Source organism: Crocodylus porosus, unplaced genomic scaffold (assembly GCF_001723895.1).
Source record: "Crocodylus porosus isolate Cpor-Errol unplaced genomic scaffold, CroPor_comp1, whole genome shotgun sequence".
Lineage (NCBI taxonomy): Eukaryota > Metazoa > Chordata > Crocodylia > Crocodylidae > Crocodylus > Crocodylus porosus.
In genome coordinates this window covers 9,140,275-9,154,074 of record NW_017728927.1, presented here as the reverse complement: position 1 = coordinate 9,154,074, position 13,800 = coordinate 9,140,275, and the positions used below count along the sequence as shown (strand labels likewise).

At 67.8% G+C, this 13,800-nt stretch overlaps 1 protein-coding gene across 1 annotated transcript in view; it reads right to left on the bottom strand.

Annotated features, from left to right (window-relative positions):
- Positions 1–722: 722 nt before the first annotated feature.
- FLII (FLII, actin remodeling protein) overlaps positions 723–13,800 on the bottom strand; it is a 14,678-nt gene continuing 1,600 nt past the window's right edge. Inside the window, exons 2-28 of the mRNA XM_019542140.1 lie at positions 13,185–13,350; positions 12,808–12,893; positions 12,389–12,550; positions 12,003–12,106; positions 11,431–11,606; positions 10,865–11,022; positions 10,362–10,446; positions 9,801–9,948; positions 9,546–9,679; positions 9,054–9,266; positions 8,522–8,701; positions 8,165–8,247; positions 7,905–7,979; positions 7,743–7,826; positions 7,417–7,588; positions 7,232–7,336; positions 6,797–6,988; positions 6,460–6,648; positions 6,009–6,148; positions 5,635–5,845; positions 5,056–5,210; positions 4,906–4,966; positions 3,133–3,261; positions 2,772–2,878; positions 2,372–2,477; positions 2,167–2,232; positions 723–1,778 (exon numbers count right to left, since the gene is read on the bottom strand). Coding sequence (XP_019397685.1) covers positions 1,644–1,778; positions 2,167–2,232; positions 2,372–2,477; positions 2,772–2,878; positions 3,133–3,261; positions 4,906–4,966; positions 5,056–5,210; positions 5,635–5,845; positions 6,009–6,148; positions 6,460–6,648; positions 6,797–6,988; positions 7,232–7,336; positions 7,417–7,588; positions 7,743–7,826; positions 7,905–7,979; positions 8,165–8,247; positions 8,522–8,701; positions 9,054–9,266; positions 9,546–9,679; positions 9,801–9,948; positions 10,362–10,446; positions 10,865–11,022; positions 11,431–11,606; positions 12,003–12,106; positions 12,389–12,550; positions 12,808–12,893; positions 13,185–13,350 — 3,622 coding nt within the window. The 3' untranslated portion in view covers positions 723–1,643. The remainder of the gene's footprint in view (positions 1,779–2,166; positions 2,233–2,371; positions 2,478–2,771; positions 2,879–3,132; positions 3,262–4,905; positions 4,967–5,055; positions 5,211–5,634; positions 5,846–6,008; positions 6,149–6,459; positions 6,649–6,796; positions 6,989–7,231; positions 7,337–7,416; positions 7,589–7,742; positions 7,827–7,904; positions 7,980–8,164; positions 8,248–8,521; positions 8,702–9,053; positions 9,267–9,545; positions 9,680–9,800; positions 9,949–10,361; positions 10,447–10,864; positions 11,023–11,430; positions 11,607–12,002; positions 12,107–12,388; positions 12,551–12,807; positions 12,894–13,184; positions 13,351–13,800) is intronic.

Here is a 13,800-nt window from a genome sequence, read left to right as displayed (position 1 = left end):
CCAGCTGACTTCCTGCCCTTTGGGCAGGGGGCTGGACTCGATGATCTCCCGAGGTCCCTTCCAGCCCTAATGTCTATGAAATCTATGAAATCTGGAGTCCTGTGTCCAGCTGTGAGCCCCCACTGCAGAAAGGATGTGGAGAAGCTGGGGAGAGTCCAGCGGGGGGCAACAAAATGCTTTGGGGGCAGGTGCTGCATGACTTGAGAGAACTGGGCTTATTTAGTCTGGAGAAGAGCAGACCGAGGTGGGATTGAATAGCAGCCTTCACCTCCCTGCAGGGGGGCTGCAAAGAGGATGGAGCTGGGCTGGTCGCAGTGGGGGCAGATGCCAGGACAAGGAGCAATGGGCTCAAGCTGCAATAAGGGAAACTGAATATTAGGAAGGATTTTCTCCCTAAGAGGGGAAGCACTGGAACAGGCTCCCCAGGGTGGTGGCAGACTCTCCTCCATCCTTGGGGATTTTCAAAACCCAGCTAGCCAGCCTTGGCGGGGATGCTGTAGCTGGGGCTGGTCCTGCTTCGAGCAGGGGGTTGGACTAGATGCGACCTCCTAGGCCTGCTTCCTGGTCAGACCCTTCTCCTGCCGCGCATTACAGCCCCCACCGTGCCTGCCCCAGCCAGCTCCACGGGAGTCCCCGCATGGCCCCAGCCAGCTCCCTGGGGCGGGGGCACAGGCAGGGATGGCCTCTCCTGCTTCTCTGCAAGCACCACCAGGACCACTGCGAGCTGTGAAGTGCAAGTTTATTGATATGATGCAGCACACGGGCCCAGACAGCCCCCCTCCAAACCCCTGACCCCCCCACGAGCGCAGACAGCAGCAGCCAAGGGCAGAGCCTGCTGGGGCTGGGGGAGGAAGGCGCTGTGCAGCAAAGGTGCCCACTGGGTGCTGCCCCACACTCAGTGCCACGAGAGGCCATGGGGGCTCAGCCCAGCGCGGCAGCCGGTTTGGGCCCGGGGAGGGGTCAGCCAGCCCCAGTGCCCGAGAGCATTTGCAGGGCGAGGGAGGGTTGGGGCAGTGAGGCCGGGCTCCTGCGCTCCAGCAGCAGGGAGCGCCAGGCTTGGGGCAGCAGTGGGTCCCTAAGGCACAGACAGCTGCTCACCCCTGTTCACACTCTGGGGCATGGGTGGCAGGGGTTGAACCTCCTCCTGCCCCCAGCCGCAGGGAGCTGGGCTGAGGCTGGAGCGGCTGCTCTGCTTCTACCACTTCTGCCTGGGTTGAGCAGCCGCCAGCTCCCAGCTGATGCCCTGTTTGCCCAGCGCCCCTGCCGCTGCGGGCCCCAGGCTCCAGGGAGGGAGCCAGAGCCCTCCCTGCCCCCAGGCATGGCACAGCCTGCTCCTCCTCGGAGCCCGGAGGCACGCGAGGGAAGCCAGCTCCAGACAGCAGCCCCTGCCTGGGGCTCAGCGGTGCCTGCTGGGGTCTCCGGTGCTGAGGAAGAGGCAGAAGCAGGCACCGCACACCCGTTGCGGCCATGCCGAGCGCAGCGCAGACAGGTCCAGCAGCAGGGCGGTGCGGGCAGCACCAGCCAGCGTTGGGGGCTGCAGGGGTAGGGGGCCAGGGTGGGGGGGGTCTCTGTTCCTGCCCTTCCCGAAGCGGCGTGCATGGTGCAGGGCTGACCCTGCGCCGTCCCGCTCGACCCAGCCTGGCCTAGGCGGGCGGTTTGCGGAAACCGCTCCAGGCGTGGAAGCAGCGGGTGAAGGGATGGGGCTCGTTGCCTTTGCGCACCAGGCGCAGCTTTCGTGGGTGCTCGGCGTCCTTGGAGCGCATGTGCTGGATGTACACCTGCGGGGGTGGGGGGGGTCAGGCTCCAGCCTGCTCACTGACCTTAAGGGAATGCTACACCCACTGCTGCCCCCACACCCGGCCTAGCCCCCGATCCAGCTAGGGAGCTGCACAAACTAGCCTCTACCACCTCCCTCTGGGGCAGCCAATACTGAGCAGGGGAGCAAAAGGCCAAAGCCAGGCACCTCTACAAGGGCAGCAGGGCAGAGACACCCAGGGTTAAAGGGTCAACGACCAACATGCTCCAACACCCCTCAGCACATCCCCTCCCCTCCCCAGGGGACACAAGCCCCCCCATGCAGGAGGAGGGGGTGCCTCTGGCTCCACCACACCTGAGCAGGGTCCCCAGGGGTGCATGGTGGCAGCACGGATGGGGACAGGCTCTTACCTGGCAGGCTTTCAGGCTGAGCTTGATCTCTACCTGGCTGGTCTGGGTCCCTACCCACATGTAAACCTGCAGGGAAGAGCAGGGGGTCAGGGGCCAGTGTGGGTTACGGGCAGGAGGGCGGCCGGGAGGTACTGGGAACAAAGCAGGGTGCTACGGCTGGCCAGACCTGCAGGGTCAGGGGTCAGGAGCCAGCCCCGGGACTCACCTCATGGCCATTGTCCAGCAACATGATGTCATCGTCTGCCAGGTCGTCCTGGCAGAAGTCCGAGCACTTCTCGGACACGGAGAAGTAGCCCTTCTCGTTGGAGCACCTGTGGCACCAAAACATCAGGCATGGGCGCCAGGACTAGCTGCCCCTCCCACCCCCCGCCTCAGGGCCGCAAGGGTCCAGGCTGCGTCCGGCCCCAATGAGCGCCCCCCTCCCCTGCAGACCCTGTGCACAGGGGGTCTCCAGTCTGGGGCCATGGAGGCTGCAGGGCTGCGAAGGGCAGGAGGTTGCCCCAGCCCAGCTGGAGGGGATGCCAGCACCCTGGCGGGTCCAGCAGCCCACCCCAGCGGGCTGTGCCTGGTGCCGCTGAAGGCCGTGTCCCCCCGCCCGGGCGCACCTGAAGAGCCGCGAGTGCTTCATGTAGTCGGCATCCTCGTCATAGGGCTTCTGGGCCCCAATGCCCACCCAGAAGAAGTTCTCAGGCTCTTCCCCCTCGTTGATCACCTGTGGGACATGGAGAGGGGTCAGGAGTCACCCGCAGCTCCGCAGGCTGCACGGTCCTGCCGAGGCCTGTTCTGCCCCCGGGGCAGCGAGGAGGTGCAGAGGCACTTCTGTCCCCACTGGGGACGACGGGGCTGGACACGGGTGGGAAGCCACCCTGATGCTCTGCTCGGGCCCCAGCGGCCTTGCCGCATCTGTACACTGCCCACCTGAAGGCAGGACCCCCCCGGCACAGACCCCCGCACCGCCTGCCTCACCTGCTTGCTGTAGGAGTCGTCGAACATGTGGTTCATGATGTCCTCGGCCAGCTTGGCCTCGTCAGGGTCGGCCGCACGGCCCACCCAGGTGTACACGATGCCCTGGTTGTCTGTGCTCTCGAAGGGCACCTGGAGGAGGGCAGAGGTCAGAGCACGGGGGCAAAATTGGGGCATTAAGGGGCTGGTGCCCAGGCTGCATCTGGGGCACTCCCCCCTGAGGCCTTTGCTTGGAGGGGTTGGGAGTGGACAGACATTTGTCTCAGGACCGGGACCCAGGACCCGCAGCCAGGGGGGTCCCCACAGAGGTCACGGCCCCAGCGTAAGCATTGTGGGGAAGTCGGGCTGGGTGATGACCGCGTCCTGCCCCTGCTCAGGGCAGGATCGCCCCTGGCTAAACCCTCACAGCCACGTGTCTGCCCACCCTGCTCCTGAACACTTCCAAGGACGGGGACTCCCCTGCCCCTCTCGGGGCCTGTTTTCACACTTGGCCCCTCTCGTAGCCAGAAACACCCCCACCACTTCAATCCCCTGCTGCAGCCTAAGGCCGCTGCTTCCAGTCCCACAGAGAAGAGCCCAGCTCCAGCTTCTGTCATCACCCTCAGGGCTTTGATCAAATCCCACCTCTGTTGCCACTTCTCCACGCCAGCCCGCCCTCATGGGTCCTGGGCCCATGTCATTTGTGTCCGCACCAGCATCTAGACGAGATGCTGCATGGTTGTTACGGCAGTGGCTTAGTACTTGCACAACCAAGTACTAAAAATGAAACGACTACACCGTACCCGCCGTTACTGCACAGCAACGTCCCCGCACGGCTGCCCAATGACATGCACTGCACAGGAGCATCGCCTCCCAGCGAGCGACCGGCGACGCTACGACACAGTAGTAACGAGCATCTTGTGTAGACGCGGCCAGTGCCTCCCAGCAGCAGGACTGCCTAACAGCTGCCGACAGCAGCCGCAGGGGCCTGCTCCTGACCCGCGCACCTGAGCCCGGGTCTGTGGCCACCTGCCCCCCCGGCCAGTGTCTATCTGTGGCTTGGAGCGAGCTTCTTCCCTGCTAGAGCACGGCAGCAGTGGGCGATGCCTGGGGAGGGCTGGACTCTGCATCAGAGGTGTGCAAGAGGAGGGTGGACAGCCCTTAGGTGGGGGGCATCTAGGCGCAGCGATGCCCGTGCTCTACTACAGGGTTTCCCCGGCATCTGGGCTCTGCCAGCTGCCGCGTGAGGCCTGGATTTTTTTCCTCCATGCGTCTCAAGGTTTGGGGAGTTTTTTTGCCTTCCTCAGCAGCACTGGGTGTTGGCTGCAGCCCAGGCTGGGGTTGGCACCTGGGCTGGGCCAGCGATCCCGCACGGACTTAAAGCTGCTGGCTCCCGGCAGCAGGGTCTCGCCCCTCTGCTCGAGGTCAGACAGTCGATGCCCGATGGGAGGAAGTTTCCTTTCTGACCTCCCCCGTGTCAGACTGGCACGGACTGGGTCCCCCGGGCTCTCTCAAGTGGATGCTAACAAGCTTTGCAGCCGCAGGATGCTGGCTGCCGCGGCCCCGGCGGCAGGCTCAGGTGCGAGGTCTCGTGTCACGTCATGGCTGACTGTCGTTTGGCTCAGAGGTTGGGTCTGTCTGGGCTGGGCTGGTCCTGCGTCTGGCGGCACTAGCCGCGACCTCCGCGGGGCCCGAGCTCCGTGACCCTAACTGCGACCGGGCTCCAGCAGCACCCCGCCCCGACGAGCTCCCTCCTTCGGCGAGAGGACACCCCGCGGCCCCCGCGCCGGCGCTCACCTTCAGGATGAAGCAGAACTCGGAGTTGAGCAGGCTGGCGTCGGTGCCGATCTGGATGCACCTGCGGGCACACGAGGTGCTGGCGTCACCCCCTGCCCGGGGAGGCCCAGAAGCGCCCGCCCCACACCCAGGGGCACAGCGTGGGCTCACCGGGTGCAGAGCGCGCTGCCGTTGGTGCGGACGTGGTACAGGCTGGGCTGCAGGCTGTCGGCCTTGGCCTTCCGCTTGCCTTTGTGGATGATGAACTTGCGCTTGAAGTGCGACAGAAACTTGGGGTTCTCCTGCTGCTGGGTCATGCGCACCACCTGGGGGGGACAAGCGAGGAGGCGTGGCACATGCAAATGAGGCCCCACCCATTCACCTGCACCAGAGGGAAATGAGCCCCCAGCCCTGCGGACCCAGTAAATGAGGCCCTGGCCACTCCTACGTGGCCCCAAATACAAGAGGGCGGGGCTCATTTGCATCACCACAGGCAGATGAGACCACAGCCACGCGTGCAGCAGGTCACCCTATGCAAATTAAGCCCTGCTCACTCATGCACGACCCCAAATGCAAACGAACCCCGTGAACCCGGGCATGCCACTCAGTGCAAGCAAGCCCCGCCCACCCACACCTGCGTCACCGCAGGCACGAGGCCCCGCCCACCCACACCACGCATCATCGTAGCAGGTGGAGGCCCCGCCCACCCAGGGAACCCTCCACTGCACCCCTGGGCCCCCCGGCCCCCACCTCCAGCTTGCCAGGGAAGAGACTCTCGAACTTCTTCTGCAGGCTGAAGGTGAAGGTGAGCCAGCCCATGTTGGAGGCCTCGCGGCCCTGCCAGAAGTACACCACGCACTGGAAGTCCTCCTCGGGCGGCTTCTCCTCCTCCTCCGCCTCGCCCGGCCCCTCGCCCTTTTTCTTCTCCTCGTCTGCTTCGTACTCCACCGGCACCCAGTACCTGGGGGGCGGCACCGGTGATGCGGGGTAGGGGGCACGCAAGCTGCCCCCGCCACCCCCCGTGGCCCCACCAGTCCAAATGCTGCCCCCGCCAGCTCCGCACCGTGCCAGCTAGAGGGCTGGGCAGGAAGCAAGGGCTCAGACGGCCCGGCCCCGGGCGGTACCTGCACAGGAAGACGTAGCAGTCCTGGGTGTGGAAGTGCCCAAACTCCTCCTCGGGCAGGCGGGCGAACTTCTTGCCCTCCAGGACGAAGCCCTCCATGCCATCCAGGTCCTCGTTCCACTCCTCCATCAGCTGCTCCGCCTGCCCCCGCCCCCCGGGGACACAAGGACGGTGAAGGGGAGCTGGGCTGCTGGGCACTGTGCTCCCACGTCCCGTGAAGCCTGCCCCCACCTACCCCGGAGCCTGACGGGGCCCAGCTTCCCTGGCCAGGTGGCACTGGCAATACCCAGCCACGGAGACTCCCCCTCGCACATCCTCCCCAACCCAAACCAGACGCCAGCGGGGTGGGGGCGAGCCCCAGGTTGCTACACATCTCCATCGCAGGCTCCGGAGGGTGCGTGGGGCGACAGCCCTGCTCGCGGAGCCCACGAGGCCCGGACCCCCGACCGTACCTCCGTCAGGGCCATGGGGGGCTGGCGGGGCAGGAACAGGGCCGTGAGGTCGGCCTTCATCTGGTCCTTCTTCTCGGCATCCTTCTTCACCTTGCCGGCTAGCCCCTCGGCCTGCAGCACGGTCTCGGCACTGCGGGTGTAGTCCACCTTGAGCACGTCGTCCCAGTTCTTGAACTTGGACTTGAACACCTGCAAGGGAGGGGAGGGGGTGAGAAACCAGGAACCTCAGCCTGCCTCCAGTGGGGGCAGGGGGGAGGCTGGGAATGAGACTCTCCCCCCAGCAGGAGAGGATCCACCCACAGTCCCTGGCCCGGCTCCCAAGCCCGCCCGGCCCCACCTGGCACTCAGTGCCCTCGAGGTTGCGGGTGACGATGGCATGCTTGGGGCGGTGCAGCATGCCACAAAGCTCCTGGCCCAGCTTCAGGGCCGCGGCCCGCACCAGGCGCGGGGACTTCCGGCCGATCCAGATGAAGACGTCCGACCAACAGTCCAGGATGTACACGGAGCGCGTGTCCAGCAGGCTCTGCAGCTGCGAGGGGAGCAGGAGAGGGGCTCGCAGGGGTGTGGGGTCCCCCAGGACAGCCCCTGCCCAACTCGAGGGGGTGCCACGGAGGTGCGCAGGGGGGTGGCTCTCCCACCACGCAAGGAGCTGTTTGCATCTGGCGCCATTTCCACCCCCCCAGGGGGCTCTCAGGAGCCAGGGCAGGGAGAGGGGACAGTAGAAACCCCCTTGATGCCCCCTTTGTGCCCTCCCCTATGCACCCAGTCCTACCAGGCGCATCTCCGGCAGCAGCTCCACCTTCGGACGCTGTTTGTGCTCCACCGAGAGCCTGTAGTTGATTTGGGGCAGCTCCAGGTAGCCCAGCCCCAGGCCGACCTGTGCCAGGGTGACAGGAGATGATGGGCGGGTGAGCGGGGTAGGGGGCACCCCCAGGCCAGGGGCAGGGACTGTCCTACCTTATACAGCTTGGGCTTGGGTGGCTGGAAGTCGTCCGGGACATTGGGCTTGATCTCCGGGGGGGCCCCCCCCAGCACCTCCCAGAAGGCAGGCTCCTCCTGGCCCTGGCTCAGCAGCGTGATCTCCGCCTTGCCCTTGCGCTCGTTCTTGTTGATCTTCTCGGCGAAGAGCCTGCGAGGGGGAGCAGCCGGGGACGGTAAGAGGCAGGGAGCCAGGCCCTGGCACGCGGCGCCTGGGCACAGCCCTGGGCCGGAGGGACGCGGACCCGGGCTCCCCCCAGCCCCAGGGCCGCTTCGGGTCCGTGCGTGCCCTGCCCCCAGCTCACCTGGCCTTGGTGGTGCTGCTCAGGGTGGCCTGGCCCCCGCGCCACACGTAGAGGTCGAGGCCGTGGTCCAGCAGGAAGACAAACCTGGAGACGCAGAGGAGCGGGGGTGAGAGGCGCAGCGCTGGGGCCCCAATGTGGGGCTGGGGGGGGACCCACACTCACCGCGGGTCCAGCGACGTGCCCTTCAGTGGCACCGGCTCCAGCCTGATGTTCTTCTTGCCATAGACACGATACAGCCTGCAGCGACACGGGCAGGTGAGCATGTCCCCCGGGGCCCAGAGCCCCCCAAGGTGCAACGGCGCTGGCCGTCCAGGCAGGGACCCCGCGGCTCCGGCTCCAGCCTCTCGCGGGGACCCTCTCCCTGCTGCCCTGCCACCGCCCGGGGGGGGTCGGCCCTGCTGCCCGAGCAGCCCTGCCACTACCTGGTGAGGTAATGGGTGTCGTCGACGGTGAAGAAGCCGCTGGCTGAGCCCCCCTCGATGTAGGAGATCTCGTGGTCAAACACCTGAGGGCAAGGACCAGGGATCAGCCTGGGGCAGAGGGGCAGTGCGGGGTGGGGGGCTCCCTGCTCCCCCAGGGCAGAGCTGGAAGCCCACCCCAAGCCCGAAAACCCCCGGAGCGGACGCACACGGGAGCTGCATAGCCTCACCCCCTTCCCCATGCCCCCAACGCCGAGGGCAGCCTCAGGCACAGGCAGGGAGCGGGTCTCGAACTCGTGCGTCCGATGGCAGCGCGGCGGGCAAGGCTGGGGGCAGAGGGGGGAGCCGGGCGGGTGGTACCTGGCTGAATTCGTCGCTCTCGTCGCCCATCTCCTCGCGCACGCTGCGGCACTGGGCGCCCAGGTAGTTGCGCAGGTTGACGGCGTGGATGGCGGAGCAGGCCTTCTTGTCCAGCGTGGCCTCCTGCCCGATCCAGTAGTAGATCTCCCAGCTCAGCGAGCCATTATCGTCCAGGAAGGTCTGGGGGGAGACGGGGTCGGGTCTCAGTGCCTCGCTCCCCAGGGTGCAGGGGCCGCTCGGGAGGCGATGGGGAAGCCTCGGCCGGCTGGAGCGAGCCGGGGTCGTACCACCAGCCCTCAAAGAGAGAGAGGCCTAGTGCGCAAACCACGGCTGAAGGAGGGAAGCCAGGACACCCGGGTGCCACGCGCAGCCCAGAAAGAGCGTGTCCGAACACCCCGCAGGCAGGACACTGGGTTGCATCCTCAGCCCCATCCGCGGCCCACCGCGCGACCTGGGCCAGTCCCTTCCCCCAGGGGTCTGCACCGCCCCAGCAGCGCCCGTGGCGGGGTCGGGGATGGCGGGGGGCCGTCACCTTGAGCACGATGTAGCAGTCGGCCTCGTAGAACTTGCCGTGGAAAGCCTCGTCCACCGGGGTGGGCACGAAGTTCTCGATCTGCCAGACGGACACGCCCGGGATCTGCCCCACGTCCTCGGTGAAGAACTCCGAGTAGTCCAGGTGCGGCTTCTCCAGGCTCTGGTCCCAGCGTCGCGTCTTCATATCCGGGGACTTCGCGTCCTCGTGCTCCTGGCGGGGGAGGGCGGGGGGCTGCGATGGGCACCAGAGGCAGAGGACCCCCCCGCCTCTGCTGCTGGCACACGCACATAGACACGCGAGGCAGGGTGCCCACATGCGCACGGATAGGCTAAGCAGGGGGTCCACACACGGTGCACGTGCACAATGCTAGCACGCACCCACACACACGCACTAGGCAGGGCACGCACACGTGCCGTCACGTGCACGCACACACACACAAAATACGCGCGCGTGCACGGGGCATCCACCCGTGCCGGCACCAGCCCCCACCTGCAGCGTCCGGCTCTTCTCTTGCGCCACGTCGGACATGCCCTTCAGCACCTGCTTGGCCTGGTCATCCTGGGCCGAGTCCTTGCGGCGCCGCAGCCGCATCTTGCGGGCCAGGGGGTCCTTGGTGCCGCCGCCTGTGCCGCGGGTGGGGGGAAGCACTGGTGACCACCGAGCCATCCTGCCCCACAGCCCTGCCAGAGCCAGGCCCACAGCTGGTCTGGCCTCCGCTCCCCGCCTTGCTGCCTCCCCCCGGACCTGCAGCGGCCGCAGCCACGGTGGCCGGCGAGGCGCCTGCCAGGCGCAGCTGGTTCTGCAGGGAGAAGTCGATGTTGTACCACTCCGAGGTGCGGTCCACGGGCTTCGGCGGCATCACCAGGCTGGGGTTCTCCCGCACGTCCAGGATCTGTGGGCACCGACACGCTCGCTCGCACCCAGGCCCCCCCAGCCCAAAGCCCGTGGCCAGTCACATGGCAAGGGACCCCCAGGTAGCCCCTGCCACCCACGGGGGCCCGCTTCAGCGCAGCAGCACATGCTCCCCTGGCACGCTGCATTGTGCAAGCACCCTGCAGGGAACGGGGCTGCCCGGGCCTGTCCCAGTGCCGGGCGCCGCAGCTCCAGCCTTGTGAGAGCCCCCACGGGACAGGGCAGGCCAGGCGCGGCAGCACGTGGGTCTCTCTCAGCTCCAGGCCTGCGGCTGACTCTGGCACCAGAGCTGGGTGCAGCCCTCCCACACATTTCTGCAGTGCCCAGGGGGATGTGGCGGCAGGGGCGTCTCGGGGGACCCTCCAAAAATGGTTTTTGCTACAGGCACCTCACCTCCACGTCCGTCAGGAAGTGGATGGCCTCGGGCAGCGTGACCAGGCGGTTCTTGTTGAGCACCAGCTTCCTCAGCTTTGCACACCTTCGAGGGGAGCAAGAGGCCACATAAGCCAAGGGCTGGCACTCCCCCCACACGGCTCGGGCTACCGCGGTGGGCCCGGGCTGGGGGGAGCCCAATAGCCCCAGGGGAGGGGCGCTTGCAGGGACAGCGCTCCGTGCGGGGAGCAGCAGCCACCTGCTCTTGCCCGGGGGGGCCCGGGCAGCTGAGCCACCCCCTGCTCTCCATGAGAAATTACCCAGCTCACGCCCGGCTGCCCACCCCGCAGAGCCTTGAGCCCCCCCGCCACTGACTGCGCAGGGCACCTGGAAGGGGGAGGGCATGGGGCCGTTCCCAGTGCTTGCGGGGCCTGAGTACCACGGGGCTGGGGGCGCTCTGCCAGGACAGACGGCAGCTAGCAGGGCCGACAGCAAGCAGCCCCCCCCCGGGCCAGGACCCCCACCTGCAAAGGCTCTCCGGGATGAGCTCCAGGTTGTTGTTGGCAGCCATGAACTCTTCCAGGCTGGCCAGCTTGCCGATGCCGGAGGGGATGCCGTCGAAGTCCAGCTTGTTGGAGTTCAGGTACAGCTTCTTCACCTTGGTCAGCTTGCAGATGGCCGACTGGAGGGGAGCAGAGCTGGTCACCCCCTCTGCACCTGTGGGCGGGTCAGGGCCGGCACGCAGTCGAAGCCCCCGGCATCTGCACCCTGCCAGTGGTCCAGCCTGGCCCAGGGAGGCGAGGAGCAAGGCTGCTGGGCAGCCGAGGGAGGACACCTGCACCTCCCCGGGGGGAGCTTTGCCCCTGGCCTGGGTGGGGAGGGGCGCGGGGCAGGGTCAGACCTGGGAGGCTGGGCATAGCCGGGGGCAGGAAGCCCGAGTGAGGGGGGCCGACCCAGGCCTGCTGAGTCACGGGAAGGGCAGGCCCGGCCCCGCTCGTGATGCAACGGCATTTGCCGCTTGCTAAACCGCGGCGAGAGCCCGCGGCTGCGGGAAGCGGGGCGCTTGGCGCGGCCAGGGCAGGCTACATACGGGCAGGGAGGTGAGCTGGTTCCTCGACAGGTTGAGGGTCTCCAGCTGGGTCCACTGGTCAATGCAGAGGGACAGCTCCGAGATCTGGTTGCTGCTCAGGTTGAGGCGCCGCAGGCTGGGCAGGGTGTAGAGGCACTCGGGCACCCGGCTCAGGTCGTTGCAGGACAGGTCCACGTCTGGGGGGCAGCAGGAGGGCAGCGAAGGCCCCAGAGGGGTAGGTGAGCGGCTCCGGCGGGGCATGGCAGTGCCCACGAGCACAGGGACAGGGCGCTCCAGGCCCCATCCACCTTCCCAAGATGCAGAGCGAGGAAAGCCCTTTACCCCGCCAACCTAGTTCCTGCCTGAGCCCCAAATCGGAGGGCTGGAAGCAAGAAACATCAGCCAGACCCTAAACTGGGCTCGTTACGGCCCCCGAGCACCAGCCCAGCCCAGTCTGCTCCTTGCCTCCAGCTGGGCTGGCCCCCACTCCTGGGAGGACGGGTACCTGGCCTGGGGGGAGGACCTCCTGCCCCGTTCCCTGCCCCCTCCCCTTCCCGGGTGCCGGGGCAAATGCCCACGGAGCGGGCACCGACCTGCCAGGTTCGTCAGGCCTTCCAGGCTCGTGGGCAGGTTGCTCTGGGTGCGCTGCGTGTTGCGGAGGTGCAGCGTCTGCAGCGCCGTCATCGCCGGGAGTTGCCTTTCAGTGGGCAGAACAGAGAGCAGCCATGAGGCGGGGGCTGCGGGCGCCGGACATGCCGGGTCGGGGGAGAGGGGGACGCGGGTCCCAGCTGGGGTCACAGGCTGCACCCCGGAGCACGGGGTCGTCCCCCTGATGCCAGGGGGCCGCGGGTCGAGCGCCCCGGGGCTGGCCGGGAGCCCCCGCAGAGGGAGCTGGGGGCACTTCGGGGGGCCGCTCGGCCTGCCTCAGGCTCCCGCTTTCCTCCCCGGGGCGGATCAGCCCCAGCCTGCAGGGCCCTACCGCAGCTGGGCGTGCAGGAGCGGGTTGTTGTTCAGGACCAGCGTCTGCAGGTGCACGAGGCGCCGCATCTGCGGGGGCAGGGTCTCCAGCCGGTTGTCGCTCAGGTCCAGGTACAGCAGGTCCGTCAGGTTGATGAACAGCTGGTTCGGGATGCTGTCGATGCTGGGGGGGCAGGAGGGGATGCGCCAGGGTCACTAGGGCTGCCTCGAGGTCCTGCCCCACGGTCACGGTGCCGCCCTCTGGGGACGGCTTCGCGGGGAGCCTCCCTCCCCCAGCCTGGGGGGGCTGCCTCTGGCTGCAGCTGCTCTTCCCCAAGCCGCCCCCCTTCCACATGCCCCCAGCCCCGTTGGGAGTGGGGGGAGCTGCCAGGAAGAGCCCAGCTCCAGGCAGCCGCGTGCCCCTCGCTCGGCCCGCCCCACCTGTTGTGGCCGAGGTTGAGGACCAGCATGTTCTTGGCGTTCTCCAGCTCGCGGGGACACTCGGTGAGCTGGTTGTAGCTCAGGTCCTGGGGGCGAGAGGCAGAGGGGCGGTCAGAAGGATCCCCCCGTGCCCCGTTCAAACGGTGGCGACGGACGGCGAAGGGACATGCCGGGGTCACACTGCCAGGAAGTGGCAGAGACTCGGACGCACGACCCAGGAGCCCGGGGTCACCAGCCCTCTCCAGTGGCCCAGCCAAGGGTTTTGCAGCTGGGTTTGTTCTCAGCCCGCTCCGCGCTCCCTGCGGGAGCCCTGGCACTGCGCGGCAGCCGTGTCGCGGCCCGGCGGGGCTGGGCCAGCACCAGCCCCCGGCACATACCAGCACCGAGAGGTCGTCCAGCTGGAAGATGTCATCGGGGACGCCCGAGTTCTTCAGGCTGTTTGCTCGGGCCACGATCGCCTGCAGAGGGGAGAGGGGGTTTGGGGCAGAGGTCACCCAACAGCCGCAGGGAGGAGGAGGGGGGATCCTAGGGGCGGGGGGCAGGGAGCAGCAGGGATTTGGTCCAGCCTGTGGGCTGCATCCCGCAGAGCCAGCAAGTACCTCCAGCCCCTGAGCCCCCCTGGGCTGGGCAGGGCCCCAGGCTGGGTCAACCCCGGTGGCCCCCAGGGTCCTCCCAGCCCAGAGCAGGGCTCCGAGCGTGCCCTCGAGCGAGTCCGTGGCTGCAGAAGGGAGCCCGGGCGTGCCCCAGGCCGCCTGCAAGTCCGCGCCAGGACGGGGGACAGAGCCCAGGAGTCCTCGGCCGCGGGGCGGGAAAGGCTTGCCCCCAGAGACCAGCCTCGGGGGAACCTTAAGAAGGCGCCGCGGCGCCTGCACGCGTGCTGGCTGGTCAGGCTGCTGGGAAGCCGGAGCCCTCTCCCCTCGGGGAGGGCAGCGCCCGCATCCCCGGGAGCCTCGGCAGCCCCCGCCGCCCGCATCCCGGCGCCGCAGGCCTCGT